General features: G+C 42.6%; 1 protein-coding gene across 1 annotated transcript in view; it reads right to left on the reverse strand.

Annotated features, from left to right (window-relative positions):
• Positions 1-21984, reverse strand: part of LOC149288054 (discoidin, CUB and LCCL domain-containing protein 1-like) — a 53898-nt gene that overhangs the window by 15198 nt on the left and 16716 nt on the right. Inside the window, exon 3 of the mRNA XM_089492182.1 lies at positions 8071-8289. Coding sequence (XP_089348308.1) covers positions 8071-8289 — 219 coding nt within the window. The remainder of the gene's footprint in view (positions 1-8070; positions 8290-21984) is intronic.

Genomic DNA, 21984 nt, shown 5'->3' on the forward strand with positions numbered 1-21984 from the left:
ATCATACCTGGATTCTTTACCTGAATATCATCTACATTATTTAATATATCTTTCACCTACCACAAGGGGCATAGACACTTATTTTAGGTTTTTGTATATTCTTATTTTGATAAAATTGTGTAGTTTGTCTTGGGTGTTCTTGCTGCACTTAGATTGTTTTTGTTATGCTCCGCATCACCTACTACTACAACTTCTTTTATATATTCTAGATACATGAGCAATCGCATTTTAAACTTCCTCAAAGAGCCTGGCATTCTCGTGCAAATCAGTGTGGCCTGGAGCAGATCACCCTCCGAGAAGTGTCTATGACCACCCAGAGACTACAGCCCTGTCAGTGGAGTCGCACAGAGTCATGATCACATCGATAAACTCCGAGACAATCCTTATTCCTTGTCTCCAAAATACAAGCTGATTCCGCAAAACTGTGGATACATATGTTCCCCTCCCTACAATATTATAAGAAGCCTTCAAGCATGAAGTGTAGGAATAAGAATGTAGCATTTTGTAGCAAGGATCAATCACAAGATACAATTTTTTTTTTATTTTTTTTTTAAAGATTATAAATAATTTATAGTAGCAAAGATTAAACATATTGCACAATAAAGAGATAAAAGCATACGAATTTGTGGCAGATTGAAAACAGACAGAAACAGATGGTATACACAGATCTGCTCGAAAGCGCTTCAATGTGAGATAATCACTTTGCAATGCTAATTTTTAACCCAGCCACTGCAAAATTAGCCCATAATGTACTGAAAGGGTTAAAAACCCACCCACTTGCATGTCTGAGCAACAAAAAAAAAAAAAAAAAAAAAAAGCTTGTTTTGCTTTAACCGGAAATTGTTTTAATTTTCTTATTGCAACACTACATTGAACTAATTAGCCTTTTTGATCTTTTACAAATATTTGAAAATGGACTTTCTAATGGTGTGAATTCTAATTTGCACCTACTGTGTTCTGGCAACATTGCAGTAATTGCCTTGCTTGAGCTGGCATTTTAGTCTCATTACATTTGTAGAACACAAAGACACGGCTTGGATTTGAAATGTTACACCATGAAAGCTTCCAAAAGACCGCTTTTCTGAACCATGCTGATCCTGATCAGTAAGGGGGAAAGGCACCATAACCCTATAGAGGTCTTATAACCGTCAGCTAAATGGACACTTAAATCATCATGTGCACTTTAATACTTATGCTAACAAAATCGCCACTTTTGAATTTACTTTTAAAAAGTTTTTGCACAGCTCCTTGGCATGTGATCAGCCAAAGACATCACCTACCTAGTGCACATGCACGGTATACCCATCCCTAGCAAACTCAAGCGCTGGCGAACGTGACATTTTTAGTGTAATGAGGCTTTAAGCAGCCAAAACAAGGCTTCAGAACTGCAACATTTGAACATTTTCTATTTTTTCTTTTATCGTTAAAGAATGCATATTAAACTACTTACAAAATACTTTAATATGCATTTTCATTAATGGGGGCTATATGGGGCATTATACTTGAAAACGGATAAAGAATTTGCATATATGTCAATGTTAAACGCACAATGGATTCAATGGTCCTGGCAATTAATCAAGATACTTATTATGAATGGCTTAGATCATTAGCATAACCGCTGTAAGTGATGAATATCCTCTGTGATGGTGTATTCTTCAGTGCACCACTTGCTAATTATATCTTTTACATCTAATGAATATATAACCTCATCAGAAGCGTCTATAATTGCTGGCATTGTAGATTCCGCAATGGAATTGTTTTTATAAATCATTTTTCAAGCTGGATTTAGATCCTGGGAGGAAATAGAGTTGTCATTTATAATAAGTATCCCAAATGATAACTATAAAATAAACTTGTACATCACAGAATTTCCTAGGTCACTAAAAGTGAGAAAAAACATTATAATTTGAACTGTTGGAAGGCACTGGAAGGCTGTATTTCCCATAAAGCAGACCAGACAAGCACTAAAGTATATTGTTGTAGAATGCTGTGTAAGAAAAGACTGGTTTGCTTATATTACAAACGTTCTTGGCACAGGCGTCCTGTGAGACCACCTGTAGAAAAGCAATAAAGAAGGGTAATTTCGAATATCTCATGTTAGGTAGGAAGCCTTGACATGGACACACCAGAAAGATCTTAAATATAAACAAGGTTACAATTTAAGGACCACCAACAAACTACTGTTTTCAATATCACAATCTACACAACCATATAAGTAATAAAAGTGTCAGCTACAATCATGTATACCCATGACAAACCCAACAGATTGAAGCAGACAAGAGTCTAGAGGAGATAAGAATAACCACTGTCTCTGCAGGCTGATAGGAGGTGGACAGATCATTCTGTGTCAGGGTTAAGGAGTTCTCATCCATGAAGGGTAATGATGCCCTTATCTATCTTCTTCCCCACCAGGGAGATCTTAATAATTCACTTGGAGCTTATTGCTCCACAATGAGTTATGAACCTATCAGTCAAGAAAAGAAAATTTCAGTAGCCTTCATCAAAATCTGTGGCCTGGAGCCAGAGGCCTGTGTTGTCTTCCTCGGCTGGACACCAGCAAGCATGGACATTTTGTCACATCATGAGAGCTTTGTTCCTTGTCAGTCTGATTAAAGAAAAAAAGAACAGGCAATGGAACAATGTACTCCAGAAGCAGCCACAAGAGATTTGTACCTGCCACCGCACCATGCAGCAAAGTAACAGATGACAGGGCACTGGGAGCTACACACAACAAATTGTGTGGAAAAACAACAGATCTATTCAAGCAGACAAACCGTCCAAGAGGTTTAACCGTAGGAACATTCAGAATTGCTTGCCAGAAAACATTACTATCTTAACATTATGGAAAGAATAATAAAAAAACACTTTTAAGCAATTATGGCTTTTTAGTAATGCTCACTTTAATAAACCTCACATTTTTTCGTAATCCCAAGGAACCAAAATACGAAACAAATATGTTTTAAGTGGTCAACATCAAGAGCAAATAACAAATCTCCCATTTTTATTTTGACAAACAAAATGGTTCTAAAAATTTTTTTTTTTTAAAACAGTTATTATAAAAAGTATTAATAGGATTTTTAGAATGCCACCTATTTTGTTATAAAAAGACGTATCATATGTAAAACACAATAAGCACATAAACACCACTACTCAAAAGGGTGAAACTTTTTATTGGAGCCCCATTAAAAATGTGCACGCAAGACCAGGAAGTCTTTAGTTTTGCACAACATTCTTAATAGACATCCTCCGAAAAGGTTACAGTTGCCTTGCCTAATAAAAACTGAGGCTACACATATGCCCAGAAACTTTGGCAGGCATAACCAAAATACACCATAAAATGAGAGCCACTGAAAGAGCAATGGTAACAATTATATAATTATAACATATTGATATAACATGCATTAATGACTCCTACATGACGCTATCAGCTTCAGAGCTATTGTAACGATGCTATGAAAATATGCATTCTATCCTACGTTTAGACTGCATATGTTATGTTCCTTTATTGGGGAAACTAGAGATCACAAAAAAAAAAAAAACTATAGGTAAAAAAAACAAAAAAAAAACCCATATAATTTACTAAACAATCTAAAACACAACATAAAACAATTCTGACATCTTTCTAGGGATCAAGAACAGAAGAAGAAAATGTAAAGGAATAATGCATTGGTGTTCAACATAGTGTGTATAGCAGTCTAAATGAATGGCGCTCCTTTGTGGAGCCATATGGACACTTAACTGCAGGAACCCAGATCTGTAAATAACATGAAGGTGCAAATTGGAAATAGAATTCAATGTAACCCCCGCCTGATCTGGTTAACAGATGAAAGAAGAGACAAACCCAACTGTAAATTACATTAGAGTCTCCAAGGTATATTGTCCTGTCAAATAAAAAGTGGGATGGACACTTTAAAAGGACGGAACTTCATGACATGCAAACCATTCAGTAACCCACTAATAAACAGAGGCGTAAGCCTTAAAAGAAAGGAAGTGGCTTTGAACAAGGCTTCTGATGCTATTTAGAAGAGAGAGTGGGAACCATTTCAGAGACAAGCCTTTCCACCCACACATATACATACCTGAGACATTTCAAGATGGGCTGACCCTCAAGCAGTTCACAATCGACAATTATTCCAAGAACTAATTCAAACTGGTCTTTAGGGAATCAGACAAAAGACTCACACATAATACAGATGGCAAAACCTGTATTGAAACAGGGATGACTATTTTAAGGAGCCCCACTTGTCTAGCACCATGTGCAACATAAGATACACCGCTTTACACTCGTGATATAACTTTACATAGAAATACAATTTTAATAGTGATGCCTGGATCATCTTATCGGCCCAATCCCTCACTCCAACAAAGCTGTTTGAGAAGGTGTCTTGGAGCATAGCCAACCTATAGAAAAGTACTGGGGTTGTGGGCGCTCTGGGGAAGTCACTGGAGTGCAACTTCAATAACCAGTGGCCCTAACCAGCCAGCTGCTTTAATAACGGAATCTTTACCGGACTCCTTAACTTCCTAAAGGATGAGTATTGGAGTTACTTTACCGAGAGGGTGGTGGATAAACAGAACATTCTTATTAGTGGTAGAGGCTAATGAAGGGAGGGATTTTAAACATGCACCATGAAAAACAAAGTTATTCTGAATGACAAGTCCAAGATTAATACATTAGAAAATTAAAAAAGATTAAAACCCCCCCCCCAAAAATAAAAAAATAAAGGGCTTATCTGCCATCAAATTCAAGATGTCTATGTGAACACTTGTACAGAAACTGTTGCATTTTATTTAATGAAGCATGTACACATAAAATGGTTATATTAATTGAGCAACTTTTTAATAGTAACTGATAAGGAAGGATTTATTGGACTTCAGCCTTATGATATGTGTATGTGCAATATTAGACCGGCATGAACCTTGGCACATAGCAGCTAGAGAGAAAAGACAACAAACATGACTCTGCTATCGCTTAACCATGGACTGAATAACTTGTTTAGTCTGGAAACCTAAAGGACAATCTTGTTATAAAACCGATGTCTAATATTAGAACGCATTATATCACGATAGGCAGAATTTCAATTACTGTAGTTGTGCCATCGGTTCCTACAGTTGTGTTTGCCTCCTTTTATACCCTCCCCCATGCTAATGCTTAAACCCTTAGGCAGACAGGCTTTTATTCTGCCCAGACAATGCTTAGACCCCCTGGAAAGAACTACATGCAAATTTAGCAAAATCTGCTTGGCCATGTGTGAAGGCAATGGGTGTGGAGTCACGAAGTGTGACTACGTGTTTAGGTGGGAGGAGAAGGTATGCTAGCAATATGCTCTAACCCCAAGAAACTGCATACATACAGAAATCAAACAGGTCAGACTGTTTTGTATATGGTTAATTCTAAATAGATGTTTCTTAGGCAAATATTTACCCTTAAATACAATCACAACAGGAGTTGCACATTTACCTCTCTAATGTACACACACGGCACCCATACTCACACTTTGGGATGGGGAAAAAGTACAGTTTCTATACAACATTCGGAAAATATTTTCTATTCACATTTGGCTTTTAATGCCGTTGACTGTTGCATGTTTCACCTCCAACAGGACAGAACTCCACTTGCTATTACAGATTTGATGATCCAAATTTACGTTTAAAACAAAACAAGACAAAAAAAAGGTGAAGTTTGAGCCAGCAGAAGAGGCAATAATCCAATCCTCGGTTACTGCCGATCATGAATAGGGTGAGTGCACCTACCAACAGGGTGGGCAAACGTGTCAGTTACCCCAAATGGCTTTCAGATCATTAGAAAGTCCTTTTGCAACTATGTTACAGCTAGAAATTTCCTTGTTTTCCATAAAAAACAACAAAAAACAGCTAAGCGACCCCAAAATTTGGAATGGTATTGTATATAAGCAAAGTTGAAGGGGACAAGGAAAATAAAATAGATAGCAGAAGATACCACCAAGGCCCTGCGAATGTAACTTTACTTGATGTTTAATTAGCAGTATATGAAAAGGGAGACAAGATTAAAGGGGGTCACTAAAACATATGGTATGGCTTCATCAGCTCTCCCACTCTATGGAGCCATCAGTTAATTGTAAGGGACATAATACTGTATTTAATAGGCCTCATGGCAGCTTAGAAAATCCTACTGACAAGGGATCAGACATTGATAATACCCGGTGGTAACCACCAGATTTGTTTACATAGAAACACGCTGAAAATACAGTAGGACACTAGATTAAGGCAGATTGCCAGTTTCTTAGAATGAAACATATCCACCGCAGGCCATTTTTATAAAATTCCTATCATTCTTAGCAAATGTATATTTCCACTGGTATATACTCAGCGCCTTCTGTCAGAGATTGTATGACAATGATGGAAATACTAGTCAAAGGGCCACAGACAGGTGACGCTCTACAACATTGTCTTCAATGGATATCCAAGTACTAAATCCGATGAGAATGTTTGCACTAAGAAACTATGAAATTATGGTCCAACCACAAGTGGGGATTAAGGGCAAAGTGCTGCATTTACTTAATGAGACGACCTGACCGCTAAACGACAAGCACTGGAGCAATTACCTAATTTCATTAGTAACAATCAGATGCTTTTATTACTAAATACTGCAAATTTGCACCCAAGGCTCCCAGGCTCTATAAAAGCAACGATCTGATGTATTATATATATTTATATATCATATCATACGCAGAAATCCTCAGTGTGCTCTTATTATTATTTACTGTTTTATATAGCGCCATCATATTCCGTAGCGCCGTTGTTAGGGATGGACCAGCCACATAAGCATAAGTATTGCAGGAGAGTGAGTAGGAAAGGTGAGCGCTTGTAAATGTCCATAAAAAAAGTGGTTCTTTTACTTTCCTATAAATGGACATTGGTTTGAAGACGCACCCATGGGTGGATCTGTAACCTACGTGCAATGTTGCTTTGTATTTAGATTATATACATTATACATATGCGCACACACATTTTCATTAGGAAATGGTATTTGGTCAGGGAAAGAGACACAGGTATAACATACATTGTAGGGTTGGATTAAAATCCTTGCTGCCCTGCAAGATGCATTTTTGATACCTTTACCCATTTAAAAAAAGGGGAATCATGAATCTCGCTCTTCTGCTATAAATGGTTTTGTATGGAAGGAAATACTAATTTGGGTGACTAAAACTAAAACCCCAGGAATACACGTTTTACAAGCAATATTATGACAAAAGCTACCTGCCCTTGGCATGGAAGAAAAGTGTTTTCCTGCAGAGTTTTTCAAGTTAATTTACAAATAGTACATTTTAACATGTTGCCGCAAAGAGGTGTCAGGACTAATGCTTATATTTAATGTAATTAGGGTCCATTTGCATTCTTGTTAGCATTTCTCTTAATTAAAACAGTACACTGGCTTTGTGTAATTTAACTGCTGGATCTCCACAAACCAAAAATTTGATATTCAGTCTTTGGACAGAAGACTTTTCGTAAAGTATGAGAAAGGAGGAAGTGACCAGCTGTGATTTAACATTTCACACTTCAACGTCATTCGCACTTTGACACTCTATTTAGTAACTGTTGCCACCAAACAAAAATGGTGGTGGGGGTCTGGTCATGGTGGTATTGGAATATCAACGAAAGAGTGAGCTTGCTCCAGAAAATGACTGGTAGCTTTACAGCTGCTAAATTACAAGTCCTTAATGCTGGGACACGATGCAAAACTACAGATAACTGCAATGTTCCTTAGATATCAAAAACAAAGACGTATTAAGGATAAAATATTTACAACAATATACATATTAAGTAATATACTTGAAATGAACAGACAAGACTAGAAAAACTGCCTAACATGGGTGGAATAGTCACTTGTTCTTTTCAAAGTAAAAATACATGTTGCCAGTGCCTTTAAACATTTGTAGAAGGTCTACAAAGCTGGTGGACATTACAAATTCTGCTCATATGCAATACAATTTGGGTGGATCTAAGCATTCACAGTCTAAGTGACCTTTTCTCCTTTACACACTTTTGCTAAGTGGATTTGTTCTCACATCTGTTACGCTGTGAACTTACCATATTCTGTAGAAGAGGATCCCTTGTAGATCTTGAGGTACGCAGATTCACAATCCCGAGACTCTATGTCTAGATCAGCCAGTTTCACATATAGGCCTTTACCAGTTGCCACTTTGATTGTTATTTCACAAAGCGTATGGTTCGGGTACGTGCCAGGGTAGTTCTTAGATGTCAACGTTCCACTTTCTTCATACATGACCACGTGTCCACATCCATCCACTGTGATAAACAACAGAGGGACGTCATCAATAACAATACCGTGAGGAGTCAACAAAATAATTCTGTGTAGAAGGACACATCCACCTACAAGATGTGTACACTAAATTAATGAGAGCACAGAGTAACTTTATAGTTTAGGCTGTACTATTTAACTATACACCATCATTTACACATAATAGTGGCATGTCCAGAATCATGGTGCTACCATTATTGCTTGCCAGCCATTTTGATTAACCATAACCGAGTGTATTCTCACCACTCGCTAGAGTTACTGTGTTTGTTTAGTTTACCTACCCGGTCTAACAATCAAGGCTTATGCATTCTAGAAATGGCCACATCCTTTCCACAAGAGACAAACAGGAAGTATTATTTCCCCCGGATAGAAGTACTATAAAGATATCCCAAAATCGCAGTGAAACCAAGCTAAAGTAAGAAAGAATATGAATGTCACCGTGGTCACATACATGTTCTTCCGGAAAGTTAACTCCCAAAACAAACCTCTGCCTCTAGTAATCAGTCTAGGCAGATAAACAGGAAGCACTGATACTATTAATCCTGTGGGAAGTTTATGTTTTGATTGTTATACCCATGTCTATAATGCAGAGAGCATTATGCATAAGGAAAGTAGCCTCCTATTGAATACATTCCAATAATCTAAAAAAAAATAAATATATATATATATTTTTGTTTTTTAGTAAATGTGGGGGTCAATTTTGCATGGTCTCCATGTTATGGTATGTAGATTGTTTAGTTAATGGAGTTAGAAAGTTAACTTCTGTCTCGCGTATATCCTTGACTTGGATGGCAGCAGGAGGCCATGTGGGAGCTGCAATGGAGGACTGTGAGGTAACAGCACAGACCGCCTTTGATTTTACAGCTCCTTGAACAGGTCTGGGGGAGATCAGCACATCTCTCCAACTGGCATGATACTTGGGAGGTATGCTATAGCAGTGTCCAAGCACATGCCTCTACGTTACGTCTCTCCATTTAGCACCCATAGTACTGACAAGTAGTATGCACTTTCCACTAGAATGTTAATATTGAATGGGAAAAAGCCCACGTGCCCTACCTTAAATTAGATGTAGGCATAGGCAAAGCGTTCAAACAAGGCCGTTTCCATGGCAAGGTTTGTGAAGGTCCATAGAACATTAAATTGTCCACCACCAAGACCTCAAGAAATGTCCACCATAAGCAATGTTGGTGCCTACCTCATTCACATGCATTAATATTCCCCAATACAGCTGACTTTAATATTACTTTATAGTATATCATTAGCAAACCGTAACAACGTTGTGTGATTTGTACAGATAAAGGTATTTGTATATGTTAAGATATCTTTGCCATTTTAAAATGTTGGTTGTTTATATACAAATTTCACAAAATATTTGCATTTTATCTCCCAGAGTACCATCTGGCTTTGAACTTTTTTAATATGATCAAATAATTGTGAGATGCATACATCCTGGAAGATAGCAATTCAAGTCCATAAATCAAGAAATGCACCCATCCTGGATTTTCCCGGATAATTCTAGGGATGCTTAGAGATAGCCGGTTTAATTAGTAACTAACTTTAATTAGGGGGATCAAAAAAAAAATCCATCAGGATTGCAGGCTTTGAGTGCTGAAATAAAGTCTTTTGTAGATCACCAGGGCCTATGTCATCCGTATGTAAAATATCCACGTGCCCACACAACACGCCTAAATGAGTTATATACCACACTAGCCATGTTAAATGTACCATAGAAGTTGGGATAATTAAGCTCAGACCGGAGGTGGTCCGTATGCATGTGTGGGTGAGGAACAGCAGCATAAGTGCTGAAAGAAGATGCGGGAAGACCAGCAGTCACAAAGCTGCTATGACAAGACACAATAGTGACAGGCAACGAAAGATAAGAACATAAACACAAAGCAGATGTATTTCCAAACACGGTATTCGTCATACTGCTGCACTGCATGAAAGCTTTACATCTGTCACGTATGTTTAGCAGAGTGGAAACATAATTTTGCCTGAAGGGGTGTATGTGCTAAACAGTAAGTTGTAGGTGAATGGCAGTGCAAAGAAAATCATTATATGATTGCATTAACTACAAATTCTGCCTTCACAAACAAGAAACTAGCCACGACCGGTCATTTTATAATGAATGGTTAATGACATTAACATTGCTCCAAGTCAGCTCCTGGAACAAGGGTGCCCTAAGAAAATCTTTTTCACCAATACAAAGTATTTAACCCCTTAAGGACAATGGGCGGTCCCTAAACCCATTGAAAACAATGCGCTTTGAGCTCGTACATGTACGGGCTTTGTCCTTAAGGGGTTAATAAATACACGTATTGTCACATGTGACATAGTATTACCTATTACAGCTTTTTGAGGAGTTAAATTATATTGCCTTCTAAGGGACTGTCAATAAGTGTATTCCGGGACAAGCTGCAGGTAAGATACATAAGGTAAAGACTGTAGCTGTTAAAAGATAGGAAATCTTTGCATACGTGAAACATTCCCCTCGCTTCCGCTTGTTTCAACAGCCGCACCCTGACTTATCTTCCCAAATAAATCAATTAACCATGAATTTACTGTAAGTTTCTAGTATTAAATGCTGTAATGTGATATCATTAATGATCACAAAAAACCCCCCACCAAAAATAAAGGTTGATCTTCTCTTCTAATGTGTAATCATTAGAATGTACTTTTGACACGGTGTCATATCAGTGCGGACCTTGCTCTATTAGGCACGCTTTCGTCGCTAAATACAAATTAAATTATGAACACACCTAAAGCTTTTGATATCCTTTAAGAAGGTACGCTCCTGTAACCTCAATATTCAGACTTTGCATCATTATTTTATCTATGGTAAGGTCCAGAAAGTGCCCTTCCTTTATCTGGCGCAAAATATATACACAGCGCCCTCTGAACGCATTCTTGTGGTTCCATCTAATGACAAAACCAAACTCTCAGGAAATCCTCCATGGATTAAAATATGAAAAGGAAACATGTGGAACGTCATGTGAATAGCACTCCCCCGCAGATGTCACAGCAGCTCCAGGACGTGGAGCATTTACAATGTTCAATTGTCTAGAGCTCACTCTGGTTTTACAGGAGACACAACTACAGGCCGCCAAGTCAGTCCTTTCAATGATCAATGACATTCTAGCCCGTGGCCACGACACTCCATAATCGGAACAAGGTCTAGTTAGATCATATCACTAATTAGCTGGCACAGTACAAAACCTAAAGGGATTCTCCAGTGTTCCAGGCAGGCTCCTGAACAAAAGTACTTTGTAACAAGCACCCATTACACCTGCCAAAATGAAATGGTTTACTATTAGTAGCAGCTGAAGAAACACCTCCGCTATGTTCTAATGTTTTGTGCCACTGAAATCAACGGTAGCACTTTCTGCTCTTGTGTTTGAGAAATCTCGTTAGACAACCCCCTCAGAATGCTCACAGAACAAAGACAGAAATGGGAACAAAAGAACGAATGTTCACAACACGGACAAATGTCCATATGTTTTTATATACCAGAGAATGGGAAACATTGCTTTCTGACCTGTGACACAGCAGAATTTTCACATAAAGTTCCCAGAGCAGGACAAGGCACTCAAGCCACATGAAAAACTACCAAAGCGTGTTGTGTTTTGTTTGAAACAGATCAGCAAACTAAAACCTCAATGTAAACCTAGAAAATGCCGACCTCAGCTGGATTTTGGCCAGCTGGTTTCTCTCCAAAGGTCTGATGTAAATTAGCTTATGAAGGTCTGTTTGCATATAAGCAACTGAACCTGTTCTGTCTTCACAGTAAATGCATTTCCTCTTAGAAGGACTAGGTCTTGTCCAGGTCAAATTCTACTCATTGAATGAGAGCTGTTTGCTTAAACAAGAAAAACAGATAAAGACTGGCAGCATGTGGAACCGCTATAGCCACATATTTAATTCTGTTCTCAGTAACAGGTATGCAGAGCATTCAAAGTCCACCTTAAAACTAATGTGAATAATTAGCTATGAGGCGTCGTGAGTTTAGGGAAAGCTGGCCCGTGTAATTTTAAAAGTGAAGGAACAATGCTTTAAGAGATGTATATGTATACAAAAAACAAAAACTGTCTGCGCTTCTTACCCTAATAAAGTTGGCAACAAATATATAAACATAATATAAATGAGAGGTTTTTGTTATATGAATTGGCCAAAGCATCATTAAGCTCACCCGCCACGTCAAGGCACACTCTCAATAGGGTGAGAACTAGACTTGTGCATTCGTCTTCGGGCGAACATGAAAACGAGCACGAAGAGGCCGTTTTTTTGTTCGTTCCGAAGGAACGTAGAACAGAATACAGTGCCGGCAAACCGTAGGCGAAGACGAAGACTCACAATCACGAAGAATCGAAGATTCTTCGTGATCGTCTTCGTTTTTGCCGCGCAACCGCCAAAATTTCAAACAGGAGTGAGCTGATCCTCGTCTGTCCAATCAGCTCACTCTTGTGACGTAACGCTAAGGGTCTCGTCCAATGCCTGTGCTGCTGTTTTTTGAATTCTGAAGGCGCCTTTATAAGACCAGAGCTTGCCTGAGAGATCCATTCATTTTTCGCTGTGACTGCTTTGGCAACACTGCTGTGCTGCATCCGAGCGTTACAGAGAGAGATTGTTCTGTTCTGTGTGAGACTGGTAAGCCTTAGCCTGCCATTTCTCACTGTGTACTTCATCCTCACTTCAGTGCTACTTAATTAATATATTTAATAATAATAATTTGATTAATTTAATTTTTTTAAAATTAATTTGTCATCAACTTTAGTGTAAGTGCTGTTGAGTTGACAGTGCACCCAGTGCCTCAGTGGCACTGGGGTGCCCTTGCCCTGGGCTGGCACTAGTGCCTATTGCCTGTCCTGCTTAAATAAATTAAATAGAATTTATAAATTACAATTTAATAGAATCTATAATTTAATAGTTCATTATAATATTATATATATATATATTTGTCAGTCATATATATATATATACTATAGTATACTAGTGTAGAGTGTACTGTAGACATTCATCTACTAGTGTCTAATTTAAAATCAGTAATATTAATTAATATAATTAATAATTGAATTCATTATAAAATTATATATATATTTGTCAGTTATAGTTAGTAATAGTATACTAGTGTAGAGTGTACTGTAGACATTCAGAACATCTACTAGTGTCTAATCTAAAATCAGTAATATCAATAATTCTCTAATTCTTTCTTATCTTAATAGTTAATTAAATTAGCTATAAATAAAAGTAATAATATTAATTAATTACTACTAGCGTATAGTTCAGCTAATCTTATTAGTACTGGTGCTGCAGCTCTATAGTTTGTGCTTTGTTTTAGCAACAGTAAGAGACCAAGTCAATTTTTCTTAATTAATCTTTCATTTTATTTCATTTGTTTTGCTCACCTCAGTCCATCAGTGAAGTGAACTTGTTGGGCTAGTGAGTGCAGCCGCATAAGTGCTGTGTTTTTTTTTGATCAGCAAGCAGTGACGTTAACTGTTTTGCAAAGATTTTCTCATTTATTTTACATTTTATTTCAATTTTATTAAAAGTACCCTTAGTGTTTTGCTCACCTCAGTCCATCAGTGAAGTGAACTTGTTGGGCTAGTGAGTGCAGCAAGCAGTGAAGATAACTGTTTTGCTGTGACATTTTATTTTATTTCTAATTCTTTTCAAGAAAAATTGACTGTGACGAGCTGTACTAAGCAAAGCTTCAAGCTACTAGCTGTAGTACTAAAATAATTCTAATCTTCTTTAATCTTAATCTATAATATATTATAAATAATAATATTCTAATTCATAATCTATAATATAAGTAATTCTAATTCTAAATTCTAATTCATAATCTATATTCTTCTATCTATAATACATAATATATAAGTAAATTAGTTCTAATCTATTAATATTATATAACTTAATATTAATTAATAAATCATATACTGAATCTGATTTAACCTCACTTTAGCTTAGTGGGTTTGAGAGCGTCTGCCTAGAGGTAGACTTATAGTAAGGAAATATAGCTTTAGGCTAGCATAGTGGTAGGCTAAGCTCTTAGGCCCGTGTAAATTCAAATTAAAAATAAAATACTGCTAGTTATTAAATAGTTAATCTTGAGTTAATAATTTCAATAACTTTAGGATTTTGGCAGATTGCACACAGCACAGTGCAGTAGTGCATAGTTTTACTTTTTAAGCAGTAGCACTGAAGAGAACTTCCTCTAATTTTTTTGTCTTTAATTCGTTTTTCCTTTTTTTTTTTTTTTTTTTTTTTTTTTTTTTTTATAGTTTTTTAAACACTACACTACACTACACTACACTACACACACAACACAAAATTTGAAATGGATCCTCCTTTTGGGACTAAGGAGGGACAAGCTCCATCTACCACCACCACCACCACCACCAGCACCACCACCAGCTCTAAGATGCAGCCTTTGCGTCAGTCTAGTCGGCCAAGTAGGCCAAGCTCTCGCTTATCATTTGGGGAAGCATTGCTTGAAGGATCATCAAGTAAAGGAAAGGCACCAAAAGCAGGCAGTAGTAGTGCGGCTAGGCCCACAAGCTCTATGGTTTTTTACGGAAAGCCTAAAGCACCAGAAGCACGTTCAAAGTTAAAGGGTAGCACAAGTAGTACCAGCCCAGTGACTAAAAAGAAGTGCCTTTTGCCCCAAGCAGCATCTTCCCCATCCACCAGCAGCATGCAAGGTACCAAGCAGAGCCAAATTAGCAGCAAGACTCAGAGGGGTCCCAAACCAAAGCGATCTCATTCCTTTGTAGGGAAAACCACCACCACCACCACCCCCGCCTCTACCACCACTAGTGCTGCGCCTACTGTTCCCACTGGTACCGCCACGCCATGTCCTCCTAGTACCTCTAGCAAGCCACCAAGTCCTTACAAAATTTTTGTAAAGACAGTTAGAGAGAGGGCTACACATAGTGGAACTCCACCTAGCGAGGTAGCAGAGGAGCCTGAGACTGAGAGGCCAAGTGCAGAGTCTATTCTTCCTGCTCGCACTACTACTAGTCACGAGTCTCACGACGATATCAGTCTTAGCTCCAGCCTAGCAGGAATTCCATTCGATCTGGCTAATGAAGAGCTAGACTATGAGCCAGAGGAAGTAGAGGAGATGAGTGGTCAGGAATCAGATTCCTCAGGGAGCAGTGTCCAAATGACTAGTGCACAATTTTCCCCTGAGCCTCCACCTTCTCCGCTACGATCATCACCATCACCACCACCAGCAGCAGCAGCAAAACCTAGCAAATCTAAAGCAATTAGCAGTCCCACTATGGCCAGTACTGTTACCACCAGTCCCACCACCACTAGTTCTGCCTCTGTTCATCCACCCCGAGCAGTAAGAGCAGCACCCAAGGCACACTCCAAGGCTATGCGCGCCCCAATTTGGGAGCACTTTGAAAATGTTGAAGAAGGGTGCTATGGAAAGTGCAAACATTGTGGGAAGCTAATAAGCAGAGGGAAAGTGTCTGGCCATTTTACCAGTGCTAGCATGAAGCATCACCTCAGCACTCAACACAACGCTGTGCTATTGGGGAAAGATGCAGAGGTAAAACTTAGTGCAGGCAGCATAGCTGGTGGCCGTGGAAAAACCCCAACAGCTTCTTCTTCTGAGCCAATAGCAGCAGCAGCAGCAACTAGTGCTGGCAGCCAGAGACCAAGGCAGGTTGGAGCACTGCATGCCCAGCCCACCCTGGAAGAATTTGGGGCATTCCACTCCAAGAGAACGATGCCCAAACAGCAGGCCAATAAAGTAACGCGACTTATTGGTCAGTTCATTGCTGTTGGAGGGGCATCCTTCTCCATGATTGAAGGGGAGCCTTTCAAACAATTGATGGCGGCTGTGGCTCCACAATACACAGTTCCGTCACGTTCCACTTTCAGCAGGAACATTGTCCCCTCGCTGTATCGGTCCTGTGTTGCAGCAGTGAAAGAGGAGCTTTCCAAGGCTGCTGGTCAGTGTGTTCATTTCACTACAGATTTGTGGAGTGCACCTAGCGCCCAGCATGCCTTTCTTTCTTTGACAGCACACTGGTGGCAGCCCGGTGTGTCTAAGGAAGTTGCTGCAGCAGGCTACCGATCATTCCTTCTCCATGCAGAAGTGATGGATGAAAAGCACACTTCCCAAAATATTCTGCATGCGATTAGGAAAATGTTTAGCCTTTGGGTGGGAGCAGAGGCGGGCACCAATGTTGAAGTTGGTTTTGTGGTAACTGACGGAGGTGCCAATATGGTGAAAGCGCTGCGAGATGGTCATATTGTTGGTGTGCGCTGTGCAGCCCACATCATCCATCTTGTAGTGAAGGCAGCAATGTCAGAAGGAACTAATGTGGCAGCAGTAGTTCTGTCCCGCTGCAGAAAGATCGCTGGGCACTTTCACCATAGTGTTAAGGCTAGCCAACTTTTGAGGGAAGAGCAAGAGAGGTCAGGTCTTCCCGTACACTGCCTACGTCAGGATGTCAGTACACGGTGGAACTCCACGTTAGACATGCTAGAGAGGATTTTGGAGCAGCAGAGGGCAATCCATAATCTTGCCTCAGAGCACAATATTGGGATTACATCTCCATTGAATAGGGAGGATTGGACAGTGATCGCCCAGCTAGTGGCAGTCCTTAAACCATTCAGGGATGCCACAGAAAATTTAAGCTCAAACACTGCCAGTCTGGCCCAGGTAATCCCAGTGTTCTCCCATCTAGGCAGCAAGATGGATGTGTTCCTTGGAAACCGTGAGGCTGTTCAAGGTGGCACTCTACATCCTGACGTAGCAGCCATAGTCAGGAAGCTGAAGGATCTGCTAAAAGTACACCTTCGCAAGCGAATGGAAGAGAGTCCCGAAATGATGCTAGCGTGCCTTTGTGATCCAAGAATTAAGGGAAAGCTAGCTTTGAAATTCAATGTTCTCAGTAGCTACCGGGAGCAATTGGTCAACAAGGTGCGTGACTGGCAGCGTAAAATGGGAATGCTGTCCGAGGAGGGTGAGGTGCAGGAGGAGGAAGAGATGATGTGGTCTGCTACCCCTAGCAGCAGCATCAGCAGCAGTGCCACAAGCAGCACAACACAGCTGAGTGGAGCAGCTGCGTTTTGGGAAGAGGCACTTGGCAGTATAGTTGGACCATCTGACAGAGCTAGCAGCAGAAAGGAGAGTAGTGCTGCTGAAATGGTCAAACTTTACCTCTGTGAAGTTCCTTCTGCTCCTAATGTTGATCCTCTTAGCTACTGGGATGAAAAGAAGAGTGTGTGGCCTGCACTCTCACGGGTTGCGCAGCAGCTTCTATCATGTCCGCCAACCACTGTTCAAAGTGAGCGCGTGTTTTCTATGACTGGAAACATACTGAGTCCACAGCGCTCACGCATGGCACCTCATCTGATGGAGCAGATTGCCTTTCTTAAATTCAATCTGCCCAAATTGGGTTACCCAGCTCTTAGCTTGGAAAGTTAAATTTTTTCTCTCTAATGTTTAAGGTAGTTTCTCCCCCTGGTTGCACTTGCTGCGGTGTGGCAATGCCTGCTACCTCCGCTGGTGTAGCCAATTTACGCTAGGGCCTAGTGTCTGAGCTCTGTAAGTCCGCTCCCAAACGCCTAGGACTGACAGTCTTTGGATGCTTTGCCCTGGGGTGAAACAGGTGAGTGGGTCGTCAATTGCCCACTCATTCACCTTTTTCCGTTTCCAACGCTGCTGCTGGTGGTGGTGCCAGTATCTTTTGCCAGTTCGCTTCCTGGCTGAAATCATGCCTCAGATGTCCCTAATGGAAAGGGTAGTTTCTCCCCCCTGGTTGCACTTGCTGCGGTGTGGCAACGCCTGCTACCTCCGCCGGTGTAGCTAGCTTATGCTAGGGCCTTGTGTCTGAGTTCTGTAGGTCTGCTCCCAAACGCCAAGGACTGACAGTGCTTGGATGCTTTGCCCTGGGGTGAAACAGGTGAGCGGGTCGTCAATTGCCCACTCATTCGCCTTTCCCAATTCTGCTGCTGCTGGTGGTGGTGCCAGTGTCTCTCTTCAATGCCAGTTCGCTTCCTGGCTAGTGTCATGCCTCGAATGTCCCTGATGGTAAGGGTAGTTTCTCCCCCCTGGTTGCACTTGCTGCGGTGTGGCAACGCCTGCTACCTCCGCCGGTGTAGCCAGCTTACGCTAGGGCCTTGTGTCTGAGTTCTGTAGGTCTGCTCCCAAACGCCAAGGACTGACAGTGCTTGGATGCTTTGCCCTGGGGTGAAACAGGTGAGCGGGTCGTCAATTGCCCACTCATTCGCCTTTCCCAATTCTGCTGCTGCTGGTGGTGGTGCCAGTGTCTCTCTTCAATGCCAGTTCGCTTCCTGGCTAGTGTCATGCCTCGAATGTCCCTGATGGTAAGGGTAGTTTCTCCCCCCTGGTTGCACTTGTTGCGGTGTGGCAACGCCTGCTACCTCCGCCGGTGTAGCCAGCTTACGCTAGGGCCTTGTGTCTGAGTTCTGGAAGTCCGCTCCCAAACGCCAAGGACTGACAGTTTTTGGATGCTTTGCCCTGGGGTGAAACAGGTGAGCGGGTCGTCAATTGCCCACTCATTCGCCTTTTCCAATGCTGCTGCTGCTGCTGCTGGTGGTGGTGCCAGTGTCTCTTCTCTGCCAGTTCGCTTCCTGGCTAGTGTCATGCCTCAAATGTCCCTTATGGTAAGGGCAGTTTCTCCCCCCTGGTTGCACTTGCTGCGGTGTGGCAACGCCTGCTACCTCCGCCAATGTAGCCAGCTTACGCTAGGGCCTTGTGTCTGAGCTCTGGAAGTCCGCTCCCAAACGCCAAGGACTGACAGTGTTTGGATGCTTTGCTCTGGGGTGAAACAGGTGAGTGGGTCGCCAATTGCCCACTCATTCGCCTTTCCCAATTCTGCTGCTGCTGCTGCTGGTGGTGGTGCCAGTGTCTCTTCGATGCCAGTTCGCTTCCTGGCTAGTGTCATGAATCAAATGTCCCTAATGGTAAGGGCAGTTTCTCCCCCCTGGCTGCCTCTGTCTGCGGTGTGGCAACGCCTGCTACCTCCGCCGGAGTGGCCAGCTTACGCTAGGGCCTTGTGTCTGAGCTCTGGAAGTCTGCTGCCAAACGTCTAAGACTGACAGTGTTTGGGTGCTTTGCCCTGGGGTGAAACAGGTGAGCGGGTCGCCAATTGCCCTCTCATTCGCCTTTCCAATTTTTCAATGCTGCTGGTGGTGGTGGTGGTGCCAGCATCTCTTCTCTGCCAGTTCGCTTCCTGGCTAGAGTCATGCCCAAAATGTCCCTAGTGGTAAGGGCAGTTTCTCCCCTCTGGCTGCGTCTGTTTGCGGTGTGGCAACGCCTGCTACCTCCGCCGGAGCGGCCAGCTTACGCTAGGGCCTTGTGTCTGAGCTCTGGAAGTCTGCTGCCAAACGTCTAAGACTGACAGTGTTTGGGTGCTTTGCCCTGGGGTGAAACAGGTGAGTGGGTCGCCAATTGCCCACTCATTCGCCTTTCCCAATTCTGCTGCTGCTGCTGGTGGTGGTGCCAGTGTCTCTTCGATGCCAGTTCGCTTCCTGGCTAGTGTCATGAATCAAATGTCCCTAATGGTAAGGGCAGTTTCTCCCCCCTGGCTGCCTCTGTCTGCGGTGTGGCAACGCCTGCTACCTCCGCCGGAGTGGCCAGCTTACGCTAGGGCCTTGTGTCTGAGCTCTGGAAGTCTGCTGCCAAACGTCTAAGACTGACAGTGTTTGGGTGCTTTGCCCTGGGGTGAAACAGGTGAGTGGGTCGCCAATTGCCCACTCATTCGCCTTTCCCAATTCTGCTGCTGCTGCTGGTGGTGGTGCCAGTGTCTCTTCGATGCCAGTTCGCTTCCTGGCTAGTGTCATGAATCAAATGTCCCTAATGGTAAGGGCAGTTTCTCCCCCCTGGCTGCCTCTGTCTGCGGTGTGGCAACGCCTGCTACCTCCGCCGGAGTGGCCAGCTTACGCTAGGGCCTTGTGTCTGAGCTCTGGAAGTCTGCTGCCAAACGTCTAAGACTGACAGTGTTTGGGTGCTTTGCCCTGGGGTGAAACAGGTGAGTGGGTCGCCAATTGCCCACTCATTCGCCTTTCCCATTTTTCAATGCTGCTGCTGGTGGTGGTGGTGGTGCCAGCATCTCTTCTCTGCCAGTTCGCTTCCTGGCTAGAGTCATGCCCAAAATGTCCCTAATTGTAAGGGCAGTTTCTCCCCCCTGGCTGCCTCTGTCTGCGGTGTGGCAACGCCTGCTACCTCCGCCGGAGTGGCCAGCTTACGCTAGGGCCTTGTGTCTGAGCTCTGGAAGTCTGCTGCCAAACGTCTAAGACTGACAGTGTTTGGGTGCTTTGCCCTGGGGTGAAACAGGTGAGTGGGTCGCCAATTGCCCACTCATTCGCCTTTTCAATGCTGCTGCTGGTGGTGGTGCCAGCATCTCTTCTCTGCCAGTTCGCTTCCTGGCTAGAGTCATGCCCAAAATGTCCCTAATGGTAAGGGCAGTTTCTCCCCCCTGGCTGCCTCTGTTTGCGGTGTGGCAACGCCTGCTACCTCCGCCGGAGTGGCCAGCTTACGCTAGGGCCTTGTGTCTGAGCTCTGGAAGTCTGCTGCCAAACGTCTAAGACTGACAGTGTTTGGGTGCTTTGCCCTGGGGTGAAACAGGTGAGTGGGTCGCCAATTGCCCACTCATTCGCCTTTTCAATGCTGCTGCTGGTGGTGGTGCCAGCATCTCTTCTCTGCCAGTTCGCTTCCTGGCTAGTGTCATGCCTCAAATGTCCCTAATTGTAAGGGCAGTTTCTCCCCCCTGGCTGCCTCTGTCTGCGGTGTGGCAACGCCTGCTACCTCCGCCGGAGTGGCCAGCTTACGCTAGGGCCTTGTGTCTGAGCTCTGGAAGTCTGCTGCCAAACGTCTAAGACTGACAGTGTTTGGGTGCTTTGCCCTGGGGTGAAACAGGTGAGCGGGTCGCCAATTGCCCTCTCATTCGCCTTTCCAATTTTTCAATGCTGCTGGTGGTGGTGGTGGTGGTGGTGGTGCCAGCATCTCTTCTCTGCCAGTTCGCTTCCTGGCTAGAGTCATGCCCAAAATGTCCCTAATTGTAAGGGCAGTTTCTCCCCCCTGGCTGCCTCTGTCTGCGGTGTGGCAACGCCTGCTACCTCCGCCGGAGTGGCCAGCTTACGCTAGGGCCTTGTGTCTGAGCTCTGGAAGTCTGCTGCCAAACGTCTAAGACTGACAGTGTTTGGGTGCTTTGCCCTGGGGTGAAACAGGTGAGTGGGTCGCCAATTGCCCACTCATTCGCCTTTTCAATGCTGCTGCTGGTGGTGGTGCCAGCATCTCTTCTCTGCCAGTTCGCTTCCTGGCTAGAGTCATGCCCAAAATGTCCCTAATGGTAAGGGCAGTTTCTCCCCCCTGGCTGCCTCTGTTTGCGGTGTGGCAACGCCTGCTACCTCCGCCGGAGTGGCCAGCTTACGCTAGGGCCTTGTGTCTGAGCTCTGGAAGTCTGCTGCCAAACGTCTAAGACTGACAGTGTTTGGGTGCTTTGCCCTGGGGTGAAACAGGTGAGCGGGTCGCCAATTGCCCACTCATTTGCCTTTCCCATTTCCTTTTCCATTTCATTATTTTCCTTCTGATACACAACCAACCAAACATAACACACACAATAACACATATAACACATATAACACACAGTGACATCACACATAACACACATACACACACACTTACAATGCACAAA

This window comes from Sceloporus occidentalis, unplaced genomic scaffold, assembly GCF_023333645.1.
Source record: "Sceloporus occidentalis isolate IW3139 unplaced genomic scaffold, rSceOcc1.0.p SCAF_54, whole genome shotgun sequence".
NCBI lineage: Eukaryota > Metazoa > Chordata > Lepidosauria > Squamata > Phrynosomatidae > Sceloporus > Sceloporus occidentalis.